The 21,063-nt window shown below is 40.5% G+C and overlaps 1 protein-coding gene across 1 annotated transcript in view; it reads left to right on the top strand.

Annotated features, from left to right (window-relative positions):
• CNTNAP2 (contactin associated protein 2) overlaps window positions 1–21,063 on the top strand; it is a 1,334,251-nt gene that overhangs the window by 1,051,771 nt on the left and 261,417 nt on the right. Inside the window, exon 15 of the mRNA XM_045005260.1 lies at window positions 6,702–6,858. Within this exon, the coding sequence (XP_044861195.1) occupies window positions 6,702–6,858 (157 nt within the window). The remainder of the gene's footprint in view (window positions 1–6,701; window positions 6,859–21,063) is intronic.

The raw sequence follows: 21,063 nt of genomic DNA, 5'->3' as shown, positions 1-21,063 counted from the left end.
TTCACACTGTCCCCACCCACCCAACCACACACAGTTCCTATTTAATCCCCATGTTGTCCTATGTAACGTAAGATATAAGATAAACTATTTGCATCAATGAAGAAAATGTGCTGGAAAAGTTACAGGTATGTGGTATTGTGAATATTTTAGAAGGATATCTTTGGTTTTACCTTGCTCATAACAAAAATTAGGCAGGCAGCGTATCTCCTGTTGTTTTATGCTATTCATTTTACATAGAATTGAACAAAAGAGACCTTTCTAACCAGAAGTTAGAGGTGTATGGATTGTGTGTCAGTTAGTGTAACAGTTGTTTGGTCCCTGGTACTTATGACTGAGTTTTTTAACATGCAAGCTGATAGTTGGAGCTGTTCTGTAATGCACTCACAGCAAGCAACTGTTCCTGTTGTGTTTAGAACAAAGGGATCAAGCTTAGTAAATTAATTCTTAATCGTTTGTGGAGAATCAAGGAAGTGTAGTAATTAGAGATGGGCTCTAGCTGCAAAGTTTTCAATAGTCCTCTTTTTCAGAGGTGCTGTGCCATTGACTTCAATTGGACTTGCAGGTGCTCAGCAGGTCTGAAAGTCAGGTGCTGTGATTTTAAGGGCCAGCTAGAGAGAGCTCTGCAGAGGATCTGAAAAGGTTTCTGGCATCTACAGGCAAAAAGACTTGGAAATTCTTGTTCTGAGCAAGTTTCAGCTTGTCTCATCTCAGCAAGGAGACAGGTTAGCTGTGAACATATATCCATTTGTTTTGGGAACAGAACTGGCAAGGGGCCAAAGTAGATGGTAGTCAGGAGATGCACCAATGGCAGAGGGGAGAGGAGGTGGTAGGCCAGTGGTGGGCAAACTTTTTGGCCCGAGGGCCACATCGGGGTTGCAAAACTGTATGGAGGGCTGGGTAGGGAAGACTGTGCCTCCCCAAACAGCCTGGCCCCCACCTCCTCCCACTTCCTGTCCCCTGACTTCCCCCCTCAGAACTCCCGACCCATCCAACCCCCCCCAGCTCCTTGTCCCCTGACCGCCCCCTCCCGGGACCCCCCAACCTTAACAGCTCCCCTGGGACCCCACTCTCTATCCAACCCTTCCTGCTCCCTGTCCCCTGACTGCCCCGGCCCCTATCCACACCCCCGCTCCCTGACGGGCCACCCGGGACTCCCACTCTTATCGAACCTCCACCTCATCCAACCCCCCCGCTCCCTGTCCCCTGACTGCCCCCCGGAGCCTCCTGCCCCTTATCCAACCCCCTGGCTCCCTGCCCTCTTACCATGCGGCTCAGAGCGGCATGTCTGGCAGCCGCAGCACTTGGCCAGAGCTAGACACACTGCCACGCTGCCCTGCAGGAGCATGCAGGCCCGCCACCCAGAGCACTGCTTGCATGGGAGCATGGCTGTGGGGCAGGGGGGACAGCAGGGGAGGGGTCGGGGGGCGAGCCTCCCCGGCCAGGAGCTCAAGGGCCGGGCATGACGGTCCCACGGGCCGGATGTGGCCCGCAGGCCATAGTTTGCCCACCTCTCTGGTAGGCAGTGTTCTGTTGAGGTTCTTTGCAGGGTTAGACAAAAGCTTAATGAATTATGGGTGTTGTGGAAGACAAGTCAAAAGTATAGTCATCAGTACTCTGAGGTTTAAGTTCTCAGTGGGAGCAGCTGGGTGCTGAAATCTTTTGAATAGCTGGTTGCATTAGGTAGGTACCTAAATGGAAGCTGAGATCTCTCAAAAAAGCAGCCCCTATTATGGGTGCTATTTGCTTTTGAAACAATGGCCCTAAAATGTTAATCACATTTTTATTAATCAATGGTATTTAGAAATAATGAGTTCTGTTAAATGTCCAATAGAATACAAAGTGTTCATGTGAAAGTCGTATGTTATAAGACTATTCTATGTCAGAAATAAATATATTATTGACTGTTATGAGTTCTGTTCATACTACATTAACTTTGGAGGGAATGTTTTCATATTAAATGAAATGGTTCACAAGAAGATATATTTATCAGATGAGCAAGGAATGGCTTTTTTTTATGATACTCAAGATCTGTGGGAATATTAAGAGGCTCCCTTAGTCTATCCTCCTTGCCTGAATCTCTCGCTAGAGAAGGTACACTGTCTCTAATAGAAAATCCTCATAGCCAATTGCTTTAAAAAACTAGGATTATTAAGGGGGGGAAACCTCAAAAAGTTAGGTTAGCTTTAAAGTTTGATTTAACTAAGCATTAAAATGTTCAATTCATTTTCACCGAAGTCCAGCCCGGGGGCCATTAGAGTTTCTGGGCCTAGCGCAGTGATGAGCTGCCAAAATCTTAACAACTGGTTCCCTATAAAAAGTTCTGATTTAAGTGGGGGAGCGGGGGAGGGGACAGGGGAGAGCTCCTCGTGGGGCCGGGGGCCCCTGCAGGGCCTGGGCCAATTGCCCCACTTGCCCCCTCCCCTCTGGCCAGCCCTGGAGCTTGCAGCAGCGCCCCCCCCCTTGCTGGGCCATTGAAAAGGTGGCAGCAGGACGACTCCAGAGCTCAGCTGAGCTGCCCAGCTGGTGCCGGCGGCTGGCCACGCTGCAGTTGGGGGGAAGCGGGGGAAGGGCCGGGGGAGCCTCAGCCTCCCCAGCTGGGAATCCTGGGAGCAACAGGATGGTCCTGCCCACGGACCGGAGTTCTTTGCCCACCCCCTGGCCCTTTAACAACCGGTTCTCCATGGAGGTCTAATTTTAGCAACCGGTTCTTGAGAACCTGTGGGAACCTGCTCCAGCTCACCACTGGCCTAGCGGCATAACCAGAAAATGTGCAGAAATTATATGAGACAAATCTGAATCTTTAAAAAATGTGGTTCAAGCCTGGTGCTCCAGCCAAACATTTATACCCCTCCGTGTGTAGAACCAGCTTTTTCCTTTCACTGTGGAGGTCAGTAGTGTTGCTACAAGATGTAACTATCCACACTTCAGTACATCTGAGGCTGTTGTGCTGCCTCAAAGGCATGATACTTTTGCCCATTCTTCCAACACCAGTAGCCCATCCCGACACTAGTATTGCTCTTCTGCAGCCGATGTCTGGGGGCTTACAAGATGGTTTTCCCGTGTAGTGAAAATCAGTGAGGTGGAGTCAGGGTGTAATCTAAGTGTACCTTGCTTTATTTGCATATATATACACACCAGTCCTGAAAAGAGATGGTCAAACATCACGCAGGGCCATTCTACGAATCTCAGCCCAGCACCACAGCCCCGTTCCCAGGAAGCAACTCTGCTTCTGAAGAATTGACTCTAATCAGAGGTCAAGGCAGAGAGTAAACTCTCTTGCTCCTTACTCAGCTCTTTCTCTCCTGAAGCTGCCTCCTCACCAAACCTGGCACAACCCAAAACAGACAACAATACAGCATGTCTTCCTAAGAGTCAAAGCTTGTTCGCACATTAAGAAAAATAACTTCAAAGACTGTGTAACAGTCCCACGTTGTGATGCCTACTAGAATAATATATTTGATATAAAGAATGTATTATTATACATGGCTTCTTCCCCTGAGGTGTTTTTTTTTCAGTGGGAGGGGTAGGGTTAACAAAAGTGCATGGCTTTTAAAACTCATCCCAACTACATTAATATCCTTAGCATAATAAGAGATTATCAAATATTCTGATATTTAGAACAATTTCCCCTGAATACTTGATCATCCTTCTTTTTGGAGTTCACTACACCAGTTGTTTCGCTAGCTCCTTTCCCATTAGCACATAAACCTCCCTCCCTACACAGAAATAATAAGAAATGCACTGTAAAATGAGAGTGTACACACATCCTGAATGAATGATTATACCAATGCAAAATGGGATGGGGTAGGTTGAGGAGAAGGGTGGTTCTACTTATAAAGGTAGGGTTGCTGCCACCTGGCAATAAAAATAATGACCTGTCCCATGATGAATCTTCCCTTGTTCTTTCCCCCTTCCCTTCTATTTTTCCCTTTTACCCTGTTCATCCTGTTCATACAGTATCTGTTATAAATTTGTGTATTAATATCCTACATATGTGTGGCATCTTTCATCCTGAAAGATCTCAGCAAAACTATGGGCAAAAGCTTAACCTCACTTCTTTTGCAGTAGTGGGGTGGAATGGGACAAGATTCATTTGGCTGGCACAGGCCAGAATGGTTTAGGCGATGACAAGGGAAATGCATGGAGAGATGCATCTTACTAGTACTCTAAAAAGCAGTGTTTGTCTTCAGTAATCTGTGATGCTGACGGCAAAATATGCACACGGGGATGGGGAATTAGGATAGCCCGAAATAGCTGACCATAGCCCATTGACTTCAGTGTAAGTGCTTTCCTGAATACAGATGTGTTTCTGCATAAGGCAAAAGTCCTCCAATTTTTATCGATTTATTTAGGAAGTTTTAAAAGGTAAATATCAGCGACAAAATGATAATCATTACAACAGTGATCAAGACAGCTGCATACAGATTGGTCCAAATCCTCTGTAAATCAGCATAGGTTCTTTGAAGTCAATAACTCTGAAAAACTACTCTGTCCAAGTTTCAGAACATGTTCTAGATTTAAAACCTAATGCCAGCTATCATTAAAAGAATTGTAGCACACGCCATTCCTCCATCTATCTTCTGGGTTTGTGTTGCACCCATCATTATGGTACTTAAGTGCTACTTTGCTTTCATCTATTTGGCCATTTGCTTTCTTCTATTTTAAATACGTCTACTTGTTTCTGAATTTTTGAATCCTCGCTGTCTTTTGAAAAAATTAAGTAATTTTCTTTCCTTTCGATACTCTAATTAGCAAGCTACTTTCCTACTGAAGTGCTGATAATTAGGAGCATGAGGTTTTGCTGTATTCAAAAGGTGTGAACAAGCAGAGCTCTATTTCATTCACAGAACAGCTAATACTAAAGCATTCACAATATGGTACTTAAACTACAAGCTGTCCTCAAATATGGCAAAATTATGATATAATCGAAATGGCCAAATTGCTGGATCTGGATGCCGCATTAATTAAAATAATTCAAACATTAACTGGTGGAAAACACATTTACCTGTAAAATATCTCTGGTTAAATAAACTTTTTGCAAGCCAGAGCAATGTAACCTCATATCCTAGACATTTTTATGGCAGCTTTGAAATGATGCTAGAATAGTCACACAACATATCCTTCTATAACCCTCAGCATTTTTAATATCTTTCAATGATAATCAAGTCACAGAAGCTAAAATGACCAATTTAGATCCTAGAATGGAGTCAGTCTATTACCATATCCATTACTGTTGCTGTGAAATTCAGAGTGGCCATGCTGTGCAGCATAACAACAATCATAAAGCCCTAGGTGATGACTGCTTTTTCACATTACTGTATATTGTATATTCAATAATGGGACTCTTGTATTATGTTTAACAATTCAAAAGCATTAAATAGAGTGATTTTATTTTGAGGAGGGATTTTATTTGGTTGCTGTCCTGTCACAGAATTTAATTCTCTCTGGGGCTCAGTGTGGTTTACTTTTAACACGTCTGGAGGATAGAAGAAGATTTACAGTGGGGAGGATGGAATTAGATTGTCCAATGAATGTTTTTAGGGTTATGGATGCAGTTTCAGCTTGTACATGCATGTGTGCAAAGCACAACAATTAAATGATTAAAACATTTCAGTTATATTTCTAAGAAGAAGCACTGCATGGAACATTAAGGATTATTTTACTTTTGAAAAGCTTAATAAGTAAAATACTTAGACGTGGCCTCATTTCATTTAAGTTGAAAATATTGTTTATGGTACATTACTGGCAGGAATATTTTTTCTTAAGTAGTAGTTATGTAAACCAAGTTCTATGATACTGTTGTAGCTTGGATGAAATCAATGGATGGAACTCTCTGAAGTCTATAGAATTATTCACATGCTTTAAAGTGCATACTTAAGTAATTTGCTGTATTGGGGCCTTGAACAGGGTCATCTCTGCTAAGAATACTTTTCAGTATAGAGTAGAATGGGTTCTCTGCATCTGAGAGAAGTGGGTTCGGTTGTCCAACAATATTATGTGGAAATGTATAGTAATATGGGAAAATTTAAGATTACAGACTTTGTGCCAAGTAGAGTAAATATATCACAGAACCGGGTCTATGCAATGGAAAAGCTGGGGAGTGTTGACATCTCCTTGCAAAGACTGACTTTTTAACTGATTTGTGTCTTACAGGAGTCCAGTAACACCTATTTAAAATTTGGTTTTGGCTAAATAGTCACTGGATAGTGTAGGTGTTTATTTTCCAGTGAAAACAAATTAGTTTCCAGTGAGGTGTTATTTTTAAAACAAAACAAAAACAAATACATATTCCTCTACAGTAGCTGAAGCCCAGATATGCATCATCTGTCTAATGCATAAGAACTGGAATTTGAGATTGACATGAACCCTTCCAGCCTGTTTAACTGTTCTTAGTTTATACAATAAAAATAAAGAGCATAAATAGCAAAAAGCAAAATAGATTTTAAAAGTTTCCTGTTGTATAATAGAAGGTGGTATGGGTACAGATAAAAATTTTGGGTTTAATCTGACAGTGTCCTTTAAATTGCAGTGGAATGTCTGTTCATTTATGATGGATATGTTGCTTTTCCACTGTGCAAAATGACTTTCCACCTGTGTGTTGTTAACACCACTTACATATTAGACAATTGTATCCAGCTGTGTGGCATTGTGGACCCCTATCACCTTTGATGCAGCTAATCCTCCATTCTTATTCTTTGCAGATGGGAATCCATACACCTGGTGGGTTGGAAAAGCCAATGAGAAGCACTACTATTGGGGTGGCTCTGGACCTGGCATTCAGAAATGTGCCTGTGGCATTGAACGCAATTGTACTGATCCCAAATACTATTGCAACTGCGATGCTGATGCTAAACAATGGTAAGTGGGTTGTTAAAACTATTACCAAAACTCTGGCTAGTCATGGTCCTATGGTCTTACCCCTCACTTCTTAAATGGTTTTTGTGAAATCTGATTCTCTTAAATTGCTGCAGTTTGTTAACTCATTCCTTACTATGCTGAATTCAAATAGCTTCAAGCCACTGGTTCCCTGCTTCCCTATTATTATTTTTTTCTGAATCAATTTGCCCTTGTCAGTAATAAGTAGACCTAGGGTGGCTTCTTCTATGGTTAGAGTCTTTATTTTCTGCATCATAAAGTTCAGTAATTTAGGAAACTTTTATGATGCACATTTGGCTGTATTTGTTATCCAACAGCCATGTGGTTAATGACACAATAAGATTCCACATGATATGGTAATACTGTGCAATTCAGGAGGAGAATGGCCAACCTCTCTTAATAACTTTTATATTTATTGGCCTGGCTGTGAGAGGTTTTTTTATATATAAGTGTTTGTTTGTAAAATATAAATACAGATCTTTTGGGGACCATCACTATTCCAAAATACCTGTCTGGCTGGCTGTTCTATTTCTATAATGTCAGACTCCATGGTACCTAAGCAACATGCATGTCTATTGTATAAAAACAAACTCCCTTGAAAAAGGCTAAAATTACAAAGTCAAACACTCATAAGTAAGGCTGTGATTATATCATGGAGGTCATGGAAGTCACAGAATCTGTGACTTCTAGAGACCTCTGTGATATTTTCTGCCCTGGGGCTGGAGCTGTCAGCAAGCAGCCCCACAGATCTCAGCTGCTGGGCCACCAGGGCGGTCCACCAGCCGCTCCTAACTGCCAGCAGCAGGGGAACACTAGAGCTCCCAGTCCCCATGGGCAGTAGGGGGACCATGAAGCTCCCAATCCCCGTGTGCAGACCCCGGACATCCTAGCTACCAAGGGTAGCAGGGGGACCCTGGAGCTTTCACTTGCTGCGGGCGGCAGGAGCACACACCCCCCCCCATGTCAAGCTGTGAGAGGCAGCGGGGGGCACACCTGCAGCAGCTCAGGCGCAGTGAGTGCTCCTCCCTACCCATTTTGTCAGGGATATTTTTAGTAAAAATCACAGACAGGTCACGGGCTTCCATGAATCTTTGCTTATTGCCCATGACCTGTCTGTGATTTTTACTAAAAATATCCATTGCAAAATCTGAGCCTTACTCATAAGTTAGGAAAACCCATAACCTTCATTCATCCTCCTTTGGCAGATCTATTATGATGGTTTTTAATTACTTCATAACATACTCTTTTTCCTACAAGATTCCTGCTTCATTCAGTACACAGGCTGCATGGTGCTAACATTGGATTGGAGTTCTGTAGTGAATAATTGTTCCTCTGTACGAAGAACAATTGTGGGGAAAGCCCCACTTAGCCTCAGTATATATTATCATTAGCAAAACAACATGTGTTTCCCTAAACTTGTTCTTGGAAGCAGCTAAACTGTTTTTACTGAATCTTTCTAAAAACATAGGAAGAGTTGGCAGTAACATTTGGCATAGCATGTTTTAATTTAAAATCTCTGTTTACAAATTTGATCTCTCTGTTTACAGATTTTGTTTTTCACAAAACAAACTCTTCCTTTTGCTTTTTATAGTGATGCTTTACAATAAATAACATCAAGAAAACTTATTTTCTTTATAGGCAGGATGAATCTTGGTCTAACCTAAGGGACTTTTCTTCCCCCTTTTTATAGTTAAGACGTTTGTTGAGTATAATTGTTTATCTCTTTTGTCACGTCTTGGAATATTCAGTAATCAATAAGAGTCTTACTTTTATGAGCATGTTACATTGGTAGCCACTTGTTGGTATTTGAATCAGTAGTTCATTTAATTTAGTAATTCATTGGACTATTCATAAATGGTGACATGAAACGGCCGGGATAAATATGGGAATGAAGTATGAAAAATACACAATGGGAATGTTAGAGAAATATTTGTAGGATCTGCAAGAATGATATTCTAGGATGGGGGAAAAAATCAAACAAAGAAATACTGGTTTCATAGCAAGTTTAGGAAATGCTGGGGTAATATGGTGTGAGGCATGTTACAGGATGAGCAATAGAACACTACAGAGATAAAGAAAGAGAAGTCAATAGTAGACAGAGATAGTAATCAGGATATGATGCAGAGCTGAGGAGCTAGGATTACGCAGAGGGAAGAGAAATAGCAAGTCATGCAGGGGACACTGACTGGAACACCAGCTAGATGTTCCAGTGTAGTAGCAGAGAGCTATGGTAATGACCCAAGGAACATATTGTCATAATAAGGAAAATGATGCAATTTCGGACATCTGTGCTTTTTCTTTGCTCGAGGCAATGACAGTGTGTCCATGTATAGCGGTTTCCATGTACTGTACAGTATATTAACGAATGCATCATTTGCTTTGAAGGAAATGTGCAGGGAAATAACTGACTATTGGCCTTCACTTGTGGCCTCCTTTCCTCAAATCCAGTGATAGTTGGAGTTGTTGGCGTATTTCAGAAGGGCTCCACAAAATCTCACTCTCCTCCCCATTAGCGTGTGTGCCAAGGGTACAGAGTGGTGGATTTTATTCATTTTGTTTCCAATATGAAACAAATTATTTATTTATAACCGTAACCAAGGAAAGAGACAACACCATTTGACAAGCAAGCTGTACTTTGCTGGAAACAGTTACAATTATTTTTTATGGGAACTCTTCCAATTATCTATTATTATAGTGTAATGTTCAATGTGTGTAATCAGAAGCAGGGATGAAGTTCTAGAAGGTGAGACTAGAGGCAATGTCCTCTAGATTTTTTTTTTTTTGAATGCACATCTTTTGGTGCCATCTAATCCATGCCAAAGTCAAAACATTTGCTTTTCAGAAGAATTTTGTTGAGCCTCCGGGATGAGGCTCAGGGATGAGGCATCTCAGACCAGGATGATTTAGCAGTATCTGGAGATCACCCCAACCGTCCATTCAATTTAGTGGTGACAGATTGTTAACAGGGGTCCCCAGTGCATCATTGTTCAACTTTCAGTTGGACAGAATGGGACACAAGGGGGAACAGGTAGAAGAGTCACAGCACATGCTTCTCTCCAGAGGCTGCAATGGAACCCAAGATTCCAGAGTCTCACTATTCCCATGCAGTCTATAAAATACATGTGAAATCCACTGACAAAGTATCGCATTGCATCCCCCCAGACAGAGGATGATAACATAGTACTCCTACCAGTTCCTCTATTAACTCAAACAGCAGAGGTCTGTGTGGTGGATTTAAAGATTCTTGTCCTGCTGATGAACCATGTGGGTATCAATATGATGTCACATCATGGAATTTCTGGGGAGTTTTTTCAGTTTGCCTTTTAAAAATAAAACACCCCAACTACTGAGAAGTTACACACACACAAACTTAATTAAAAGAATATTAAGATTACAAAATTAACTACTCAAAATGTAGGAAATGCCAAAATTAAGATAGCCTGTGAAACCTTAGTTTGTCCCCCTTGTGCATATGCATCATGAAGTGTTCAATTACATGCTTATATACTATATTTTTGTATAGGATTCATTGTTCATGATGGACCTGTTCTGGGATGTGTAGTAAAGGAGGAGGTTGCCTTTAGGACCCCTGCCTTGTTTGTTGCAGAAGTTGGAAGGTGTGTAGTGAATGAGGCAGGGGATTGCAGGAAGAGGAAGGACCATCTCATGGTTAATATCATTGAATGCTGCCATGGAGAACTCGATTCTATCCCTGCCTCTGCCACAGAGCTTCCTGTGTGATGCTGGGCAAGTTACTTCAACCAAACTTTTCACAGATTGTCAATAATTGTGTGTTCCTCCTTTTCTGGATGCCCAATTTAAGACATGAGGGGTCTGATTTACAGACTCAGCTATGTATGAAGTCAATGGGAGCTGTACTTTGAACATACAAAGTGCTATATAATGCTAAGTCTCTGAAAAGTCAGAACCGATGCACCTCAAACTGGGTGCCCAAAATTAGTGAACACTATTTTACCTTAATTTCTCTGTTCCCCAACTGTAAGAGGGGCACAGGGATGTTGTGAAAATAAATTAATTCATGTTTGTGAAGCACTCAGATACTATAGTGATGAGCACCATAGAAAAGCCCGTGAGGAAATGAAGTATTCTGTATTCGGAGCAGGGTTTGAATAGTGTGCAGTAAATAAGGCCACTGAACAATGAAGATAAAACAAACTATTTAATAGCTGCTCACTGAAGGAGCATGGTCCATCCTGTGCATTGAATGGGGCAAAGGTCCTGGGAGAAAAAACTATGTAAGGATGCAATTAAAGACTATCATAATACATACGTAAAATTGCTTGGGCAACCGTAATTCTCATGTTTCCTAAGTTTTGAGTGCTTAACTTTGGAACCTTAATATTCTTTTGTGTGTTCTTCTCGGCTCTCTGAGCTAAGTGGTGAAAACATTATCTTAAATAGTGTAGAGTCTTCAATGTACTGTACCCGCTATACAGTGATGTTCAAAGGGTAATGTGTGTGATGCCCTCTATATGCGCTAGACAAGGTACCTGTGGAAATTAAGAGCTAACTTTGATTTTCTCTGCTTTCATTTTGTATCATAGCCCTGATGCCTCCTAAACCTGGATGGTTTCTGTGTTAATGTTTGTAGAAGCACTAAAAATTAGCTTATAAAGCAAGAGTAGGAGAAATGAACAGTGTAAACCACATAAATGAACTGAAGACTTCAGAAGGTGTAAAATAGGACATAAAGTTACAATAAAGTTATCTACAGTGGCTATATGGATGTAATGGGGCCTGGCTAACCTAAATAAATAAATGCATAGTTAGGATTAGTCATAAAGCTGTAATGATGTATAGACTCTTAGACTTTAAGGTCAGAAGGGAGCATCATGATCATCTGCTATAGTGAGCTGAATAACTGTTTGCAAGATAGCTTAACACTTGTGGTTTACATGTGAAGCTCATTAATAGTTTAAAAGTTCTAGACCTTAAAGTATATTAATTTAGACCCAGCAGTGAATTTAGATGCTGCTTTGTATTTGTTTTGTTGTTGCTTGCACTTCAGACAGCAGGTGAGCTCCTAAGTGCATGAAATAAAAGAGTGATTCTCTGTGGATTGTAAACTTGGGTGAATTGTAGACTCCCAATTGGGGTTTTAAAAAGCACTCAAACTGAATGTTGTGGATGGTTATATTTTATTCCCTATTTTGCAGCCTCTGTTTGCACCTCCTGGGTTCAGACATGCTGCCGTGATGACATCACAAACTGCCATCAGAGCAACACAAAGGAGAAAGTCACACAAACACACACACACCCTCAGCCTTTGAGACATTATGAGAAACCTGTTCACAGGAGCACACACACACACCTTTGAGACAGTGTGGGAAGCCTGTTCACAGGAGCAGGAAAAAGCATTATGCAGCCACCCAAAGGAAAGCAAATGAACAAGTGCTGCCTGGCAGTTTACCCCAGCTTTGCTACTTTGCAGAAGCTGAAGTGGATGGGCAGGCCACTTACAGCTCCTCTCCTGCTTTGGCCAGTCCTTACACCATCACTTCCGCCATGCAGATAGGTTCTTCCTATCACTCATGCAGCGCTTGCCCCATCTTTCTCTCCATCTAAGTGGAGCAGAAGAGACGGCAAAGAAGACAGTAGATAGTTTGGCTGTGGGTTCAGCAGACATAATTATGCTCATAAAAGCAGCCCCTAGTGGTCAGTGGCTATAACAATGGATCATAGCTAGGCTTGGTAGCATTTAATTTTTATTTTATGATTTTGACAGTTTGTTTTTAAGCATTTTTTCTGATTTTTATCAATTTACATTTTCATAGTTGTCGGAAATTATAGGACGGAAGGGTCAGGCAAAAACCACTTAATGACAGTAGACAATCAGATTCAACAAGTTAAAGCTTCTAACTATTAAAGCACAAATTCTCAACCTCACATGTTAAAATATACTAAGTAAATATCCCTTGATCAAACTCTAATAAGTTCTCAAGCAACATTTTTCTTACTTTGCCTATCTGTAAATTTCAGTTATTATTGATAGAAATATTTTTTCATCAGTGTTTGTGTGTTTGGTGAAATTGACATTGACATTTACTAACAAAAATCGAATCCTTCCAAGACTGATCATAGCACAAAAGCTGTATGGCACAGGGATTGTATCTTCATATGTGTTTGTGCAGTGCCTAGCACAATGGAGTCTCAATAGGGATTGAGATCTCTGAATGCTATTGCAGTATAAATATTAAGTAATAATAGAAATGGCAGTGCTGCACAAGGAGAGAAAAACAGAGAAAGGATAGGGTTGCAAGTGCTTCACCTTCAGCTTTAATTAAGTTAACATTGATCTCAGTGAAGTACCTATTATTCGTGCCTGCTATGAAATTACGCTTTATATAAGTGAACCAGATTGCATGAAAAGGGTTCAGCTTGCTTGGTCTAATAAAGGTCACTCATTCAAGAGCTTATAGTCAATGCTTAATGACAAGATTGAGCCTTGGTCTCAGGAGGATAAACAGTCTGCCTACCCTGTAAAATCATTTGCTACCGTTGTCTGCATCAAGTGCTTCCTTAAGCAACTGCTAGACAGAGCTTGTCTAGATTGCATATTGTTAGATTAAATGCATTACATTTCTTATACTAAACACTATTATTATTTATATGGTATCATGTCACTGCAGAGATAGACAAGCTGTACTAAACAAGTAACTAAGTACCTATCCCAGAAGCTACTAGGAGGGTTAGTTTGTTGGTTTTGAATAGCAGCCATCATCATATTATATAAGACGACAGTATGAGTTAGTGCAGTACAATGCACATAGAATAAGAACAGTGTGCAGTACAGTCATTACAGACAGGTATAGCATGAGTAGGGTTGATGAGTATTGATTGGGATGCTGATCTTTTGAGAAGTGTTTGGTGATCTTGGGGAAGATGAGAGTAGCAACCAAGAAGAATTAGAGCCAGGATTGGAGAGGTGTGGATAATAGCTATGAGAAAAGTGGTGGTTTCCAAACTAACAATGAATCAGACAAATGTCAGTATTGGGGAACAAATGAAGGGAAATAACACTGGGATGTCACTAAAGCAAAAGTAAATTGTTGATGAAGTAATTCGGAACCACTTTATCATCAGTGCTCTTGACTCTGGGAATAAATCAAGTGGCTGCGGACAGCCTAATTTTCTTGTTTATCCTCAGTCACACTTTGGAAATCAAAGCTTCTTCCTCCAGTGTCTTTGCAAAATTCTCTTTTATTTGTGTAAAGTATACAACTCTAAAGCATACAACATTCCTTTACTTAATAACTTTTAGTTTACCCTTTAGCAAGGGCATGGAAGAAAGTTTCACAGGATATAAAAGATCACTAAGGTTTACACATGATGTGTGTTAGTGGATGGATTAGGGATTGGGTGCTGGTATTCAGGTTCTGTTCATGGCTGTGTCAATGACTCACTGTCTGACCTTGGGCAAATCACTTACGGCCAGATTTTCAAAGGTATTTAGATGCAGATAGATGCCTAATGGGATTTTCAAAAGTTCCTAAGCATTGAAATCAGTGGTTCTTAGGCACCAAACTCATTTAGGGTGTGTCTACCTGAGGATACTCAGGAAAATTAATCTGAATTCACGTTTAAAGTGAATTAGTAAACAGCATTAAATCTCTGGGTGGACACTCTTGTTCAGAATTAAAGTGGCTTTAATTCACTTTGAGAATGAAGTAAACTGAATCAAATTAAGACCATTTTAATTCTGAGTAAAAGTGTTCCCATAGTGATTTGATGTGGTTTAACTAATCCACTTTAAATTCACACCTTTGGTTAATTCTGATTCATTTTCCTGAGTGTCCCTATGTAGACAAACCCATAGTCACTTTTGAAAATCCCACTAAGCACCTATTTGCATCTTTAGCCACCCAAATATCTTTGTAAATCTGACCCTTAGCTACTCGGGGTATGTCTACACAGCAAAGAAAACCCCCTGACTGGCCCATGCCAGTTGACTCAGGCTTGTGGGGTCAGTCTACGGGGCTGTTTCATTGTTGTGTAGACTTCTGGACTTTGTCTGGAGCCTGAGTCCTGGGACCCTTCCACCTTGCAGCATCCTAGAGCCTGGAATCCAGCTTGCATCTAGATGTCTACACAGCAATCACACAGTCCTGCAGCAATGACACAGGCCAGCTACAGGTTTTTCTTTGCTGTGTAGATATACCCTGAGCTTTTAATTCAGAGGTTTCCAAACTGTGGTCTGTGGAGCACCTGCTGGTGGTTTACAGAGAACGGTTTGTCATGGTTTTGGCTCCTCCTACTCATTTCCAGTGGCTAAACATGCATTGGATACTTTGCTAGCATTACTTTTCCATGTCTATAATTACAGTAGTTTCCACCGATGCTATGTGAACGAGAATGGGGTCGTGATTGGTCTATATAACCTCCCATAACAGTAGGTTAAGGGTGACAGCCCCTGCCTTAGTTGACCGTTCTGTAATATGTATCTGCAGTTTCTCACCTTTGTGGTGAAATGTCATTAATCACAGTTTATAAAATCATTTTGAGATCCTTGGGAGAAGCAGAGTTGAAGAAAACAAATATAAATATATTCAAAAGAACTAGATTGACTAGTTTCAGTGATGGACATGCACAATTGCGTATAGCTAATTTGTAAATGAAAGTATCCAAATTGTACACACAGATGTTATGCACCTAATTTGGCCAGTTGCACATCTAAATCAAGAATGTTTATACATAGATTAGCCACATACAATTGTGCAAGCCATCCATTTCACATTGTTTCATTTTTCCAGTGTTATATAATCAGCTACTAACATCTACGATATCCTGATGTTTTGCACGGCATTATATGGGCATTATCACTCTCAGTTTCCCAGAAATTGATGAAATTTTGTAGAATTAGGCCACTTCTTTGAAAACTATGATTCGACATTTTCACAAAGTCCTAAAGTCATCTTTCAAAATGACAGGCCAGAAAAAACAGAGGACAGTAATAACACTTGTTCAGTTTATAAAAGCCTGAAATAGCAATACCTGTGCTGTTTTTTATTTTCTTTGCTATGCTTACATCATAAGCCAGATCTTTTAAAACTGAGAAGTTGATTGACTTGATTGCTGTTCTTTCCCTATCACACAACTGAATAGCCTTATTCTAGTTTCTCAGGTGTGACTTTGCAAGTTTTCCGCTACACCATCATTTTCATTTTTGGTGCTAAAAGATAAGGAGCTAATTCCATTTCTTGTTATGTTATGCAGTCAGCATTTAGCACTCTCCCTGTATATAATTACCCAGAAAAAGAAGTTACATGAACGCTCGGTTGCAAAATCAAGCACTTAAAAGTTAGGAAATGCTAGAATGCTAGGAAATGCCCTGTTCTCAGAAACAGCTGAGCCATTTTGGCTATATCATCCAAATAAAATCAGCCTGAGGCATACACCCGGCATGGGAAATTTCAGCACAAAAGGTAAAAGTTTGGCAAAGTTCTAAGCAACTGCAAACAGGGTCTTATAATGGGAAGTGTTGGGGAAACGTAGTAAGTGGTGGTACCAGCTCCACCTGTAATGATCTATTTTTATACAGCACTTTTCATCATTTGGATCTGATATCCAGCTGTTCGGTGGGTTGGGTGTATACCAAGGGTAAATGCTAGGCCTATTGAAGTTGTGTGGATTCTATGGGGAGCCATTTCATTTACCCCTGTCTCTAGCCTCTACAGAAATAGAAAGCCACAGAGATCTCAATTTTCTGGCAGTTCTCCTGCTATCTGTCACCACTGAGCATTTCCAGCCTCTTTTCTGCTTCCCCGGAAAGTGGGAGTTGAATGCTATCATTACTGATAGTCAGGGATTGAGTAGGAGACTAAGAGATGGCAGTTAGCAAGGAGTGATAAGAATTTGCCACAATGCCAAAATCATGCAACAAATCCACTTGCTAAGGGAAGTAACATCTTTCAAATTACTATTCTTTGTAATGCAGGAGCACCTAAGAGCCCCAGTTTTGGGCCGGGACCCCATTGTGCTAGGCGCTGTACAAACACACACCAAAAAGACAGTCCCTTCCCTAAGAATTTGTAAGATAAGTTGTGAAAGTGATGTCCCCTGACCCATTATGGTGATTAAAGGTTCTTTTGTTGCTCTAAGGAAGTGAGAAGGACATCATCCCAGAAATAGATGTATTGTTTTTGTTAGCATTTGGGGGGAGGGGAGTATTCATTCAGTCCTAATTCAGAGGGAAGAGCAGCACTAATCATCCACACCATTCTCTTCTGCTCCTCCTTTTTCTTCTTAGATGTCCCATCCAAGTGCTGACAATGCCCAATCACATTTCACATGTGAAATCTGATAGGGTCAAGGGATTAAGTTCACTGTGAAATGCAGCAAAACATCCCTGCTGTTGTTTGTTTTCCCTTCTATTGATATTATCCAATTTTGGGATTGTAGCTATGGACCCACAGCCTTTTTATCACACGTTGACACTAGCTGCTATTCAGCTCTGATCCAATACATTTGAGGCAGAGCTTCATCGTATGCTCCTAGCCTATGGCAGCAAAGACTTCAGGAACTGAGCCTTCTCCAAGATTGAAAACACAACAAACTGTGAAAATTGAAAACAATTAAATTATCATGGGTTTACTCAGCAGCCTGATTACTCTGTTAAATAACACCTTCTTGCTCGGTATTGTATATCCTGTATCATCAGCAGAATTGTCTACCATGGTCCATATGCAGAAACTATTGAAGTTTGATGATTGTTGATGATAGCTGAGCAGAGAAGGAATCCACCTTGACTTTTGAATTCAATGAGTTTTCAGTGTTGGCAATTAAAGGGGAAAAAAACAATTGTCCTTGTAAACTGAACTAATTTGCTCTGGAAATATTTAAGAGATAACAAGCATGGGCCCCACAATGCCATTTTTCAGAGTTACTTTTCAAAACATTTTAAGAACCTAGAGATCGCAAAACTGGATTAGATTTGAGGGTCCATTTAGTTCCGTATGCTGTCTCAGACAGACTAGCACGAGATGCTTCAGTAGGAAGTAGAACTGGGAGAATACGTGATTTTTTTTTCTTTTGCTTTGGAAACATCAGGAGGAAAACATTTGTTTGTTTCCACAAATGTTTGGCATTTGTCAGTAAATTGGAAGAATCTGTTTTGGACTAGAAAACTCTGAGTGTATGTGTGTTTTTATAAACTTTTAGCTCAGTGGTTAAGGTACTTGCTTGAGGTCTGAAAGACCCATATTTGAATCTCCCTGCTGGAGCAGGGGCTTGAACTCAGATCTCCCTCTTCTGAGTTGAGCAGCCTAACCACCAGAGTGCAGGCTATTTTGGGGTGGTTTGCTCTCAGTCTCTTCTGTTGATGCTGTTCCTCGTTATATAAATACATAAATATTCATTGGGCCATAGAGAAAGAGAGAGAATGACTCTAGCTTCATGATTAAAACACTCACCTGGGAGGTAGGCGATATGGATTCAAATCCCTCCTCTGAATCAAGAAGAGAAGATTCAGCAAAAATGTATTTTTCGGCAAATAAAATATTCATCTGAAAAATGTTGCCCAGGAGAAATGTAAGAACCGTGCAGTAGGGGGATAATCTGTCCTCCCCCATGGTGGGTCTCATCCTGGTCTCTAACAGTTAGAGATTGTGTTAAACCCTGAAGCATGGGATTAAAATCCCTTTCAGAATTTGCTAGCATTAGCTATTATAATGCTGCATATTCTTTTTATCCATATAAATGCACAATACATTTTTCAATATTGCTAAAAAGTTTTGATAGGCTTATAAATTAATATAACAGGGTTTAATTATATGAAATGGTGCTACCGTATGTATAGACAATGTAAAATGTTATCCTCAAAGTATTTGTTATTTTCTTTCTTAATTTATTAAACTTAATGAATCAAGTGCATAAAAATCAATTGGCAAACACTAGCAATATCCATAATACATCACCGAAGACGATACCGAATTTTTAAACAATAAAATATCTATGGTCTTAACTTAAGAATAAATTACATTACTGTCACCCCCAGTCAAGGAAGGACATAGTATGCCAAGCAGTGTGCACTGCAGAATTTTCAGCCACCAATTATTTTCTCCTGGTCCTTCCACTTTTATTTGTACTAACTTAAAGATTAATGACTTTGCTGTCAGTGCACTGTGATGAAGATGAAATCAGTGGCAGTGCCCAACAGCTCAATATATTTTACCTAGTGCTTAACACTACTTAGCTTTCAAAGAAAACAGGTGGTTGTTTTGCTCCCCTTAACTTTTAAAAGTCCACTGACTTTGTAGAATCACTCTTACAGTTGGTGGATGACGTATGAAAGATGTGGCATCCTGTTTGCGCAGGGCAGAGGCAGAATACAAGCAGGGCTTTGCAGTCACTATTGGTTTGTCAGTAGAGCTGGTTGAAAATTTTCCTACAGAACAGTGTTTCGTTGGAAAATGCCAGTTTGGCAAACCTGAAATTTCTCACAAAAGTGAGTCGAGTTTGATGAACTTTCACTGAATCATAGTCAGGGGTCTAACCGCTTACCTAGCAGGCTCTGGGGAAGCTCCAGTGTGAACTGCTCTGGGGATGGGGACCCCAAGCTTCGAGGATCTGAAGCTCCCAGGCAGCTGTGTCACATATTCAGGTTGGAACTAGAAATCCCAGTTTCAGCCAGCTCTCATTGTCATTATTGTTTGCAGTCATATCTGAGATGCAGTTGGAAAAGTCCATCAAGCCAAAGATAACTGGAGATATACCTATCTCCTAGAACTGGAAGGGACCTTGAAAGGTCATCGAGTCCAGCCCCCTGCCTTCACTAGCAGGACCAAGTGCTGATTTTTGCCCCAGATCCCTAAGTGGCCCCCTCAAGAATTGAACTCACAACCCTGGGTTTAGCAGGCCAATGCTAATATCTTTGTTTTTACCGTTTGTTCTTTTTTTTTTCTGGGTGTGTGCGAGTGATGGGGAGAATGGAAACAAAATAACCTTCCCAAACAAACCCAAAAAGACATTATATATTTTATATAGTTGACGCCCCTAGATTTGATGAGCTTTTCTGACAGCGTCTGTGCAAAATATTGTCCCACTACAGCCCACATCTAGGCGGTCATTAGACTGAAGTTCCTCATTACCACTGTCCCTTTGTATAACTCATTCCTAGCTCCCCAAAAAGCCATCACGAAAATAAAGGACAACCAAGCTCTGTAGTGACACTGTTGGTTTGGGGAGGGAGGGGAGGCTATTAAAATGGCATGCTGTAGTATTTTATTTTAAAGAGGAAGGCCACTTGCAAAACCTAGTCTAAACCCTGACAACAAATTAATGGGCACCCAAAAACCCTGCAAATTTAGCATCAAAATCAGGGAGCCTAGTAAAGGGGGACTGGAGTTGAGGGTTTTTTCACACATCCAAACCTCTACAAATAGTTCAGATGCTAGCAGTGCTGTTCAGCTCAGGGACTAGGTTAAGGTTTTAGGTTGCGTATTTTGCCTGAACTGGTTCATGCCTCCCTACTGGATGTTTGTGTTCAATAGATACCGGAAACTTTCCAAGCTGTTCCTCTTCAGTCTCTAATGACTGATGTACAATTTGTTTTTCTCAGCACAATCTTTTCATTAAAGACATTTCTCTCCTTTTGAATCCCTTTCAGTCTCTGCATACTATAGCAGTGAAAACTAATAACTCAGGTGTTTACATGTACCCAAGAGCTCCATTCAGATCCACAAGAGTGGCTGACTCTATGTGATACATACACACTTTGTAAATCAGGTCCAAGGTCATTTGCTGTTTATCTCATGTTATTTTCTGCGCTGTCTTGAAAATTGCATTATAATGATATATGCGTATTTCATATTTTTAGTTTTTAAAGTAGCTATTTTATATAATCAACTTTAAAGCTATCGTGTCATGCCGCTTTTAGACGTATCATTACCAGACCACTTTTGAATGAAGAAGCCTAGTAATGGGATTCAAATTTCATTATTTTCAGATTTTACTTAAAATGTATAACTATAACTATGCAGAAACCACTCTACCTAAACCAGTCTCCGTATATCTAATCATCCATACTCATTGGCATCATCACAGATATTAAATTTTTCTTTGCTTTTAGTCAATTGCAACATGGAATTATGTAGCTGAAACTGTTTACAAGATTATTTTAAATGTAGACTGTGAAAGACATAGAGAAGCTATTTCTCAGGTATGATTCAA

The sequence above is a fragment of the Mauremys mutica genome, chromosome 2 (genome assembly GCF_020497125.1).
Source record: "Mauremys mutica isolate MM-2020 ecotype Southern chromosome 2, ASM2049712v1, whole genome shotgun sequence".
NCBI lineage: Eukaryota > Metazoa > Chordata > Testudines > Geoemydidae > Mauremys > Mauremys mutica.
Note: the sequence above shows the minus strand (reverse complement) of the source record. Positions and strands in the feature narration are given on the sequence as shown.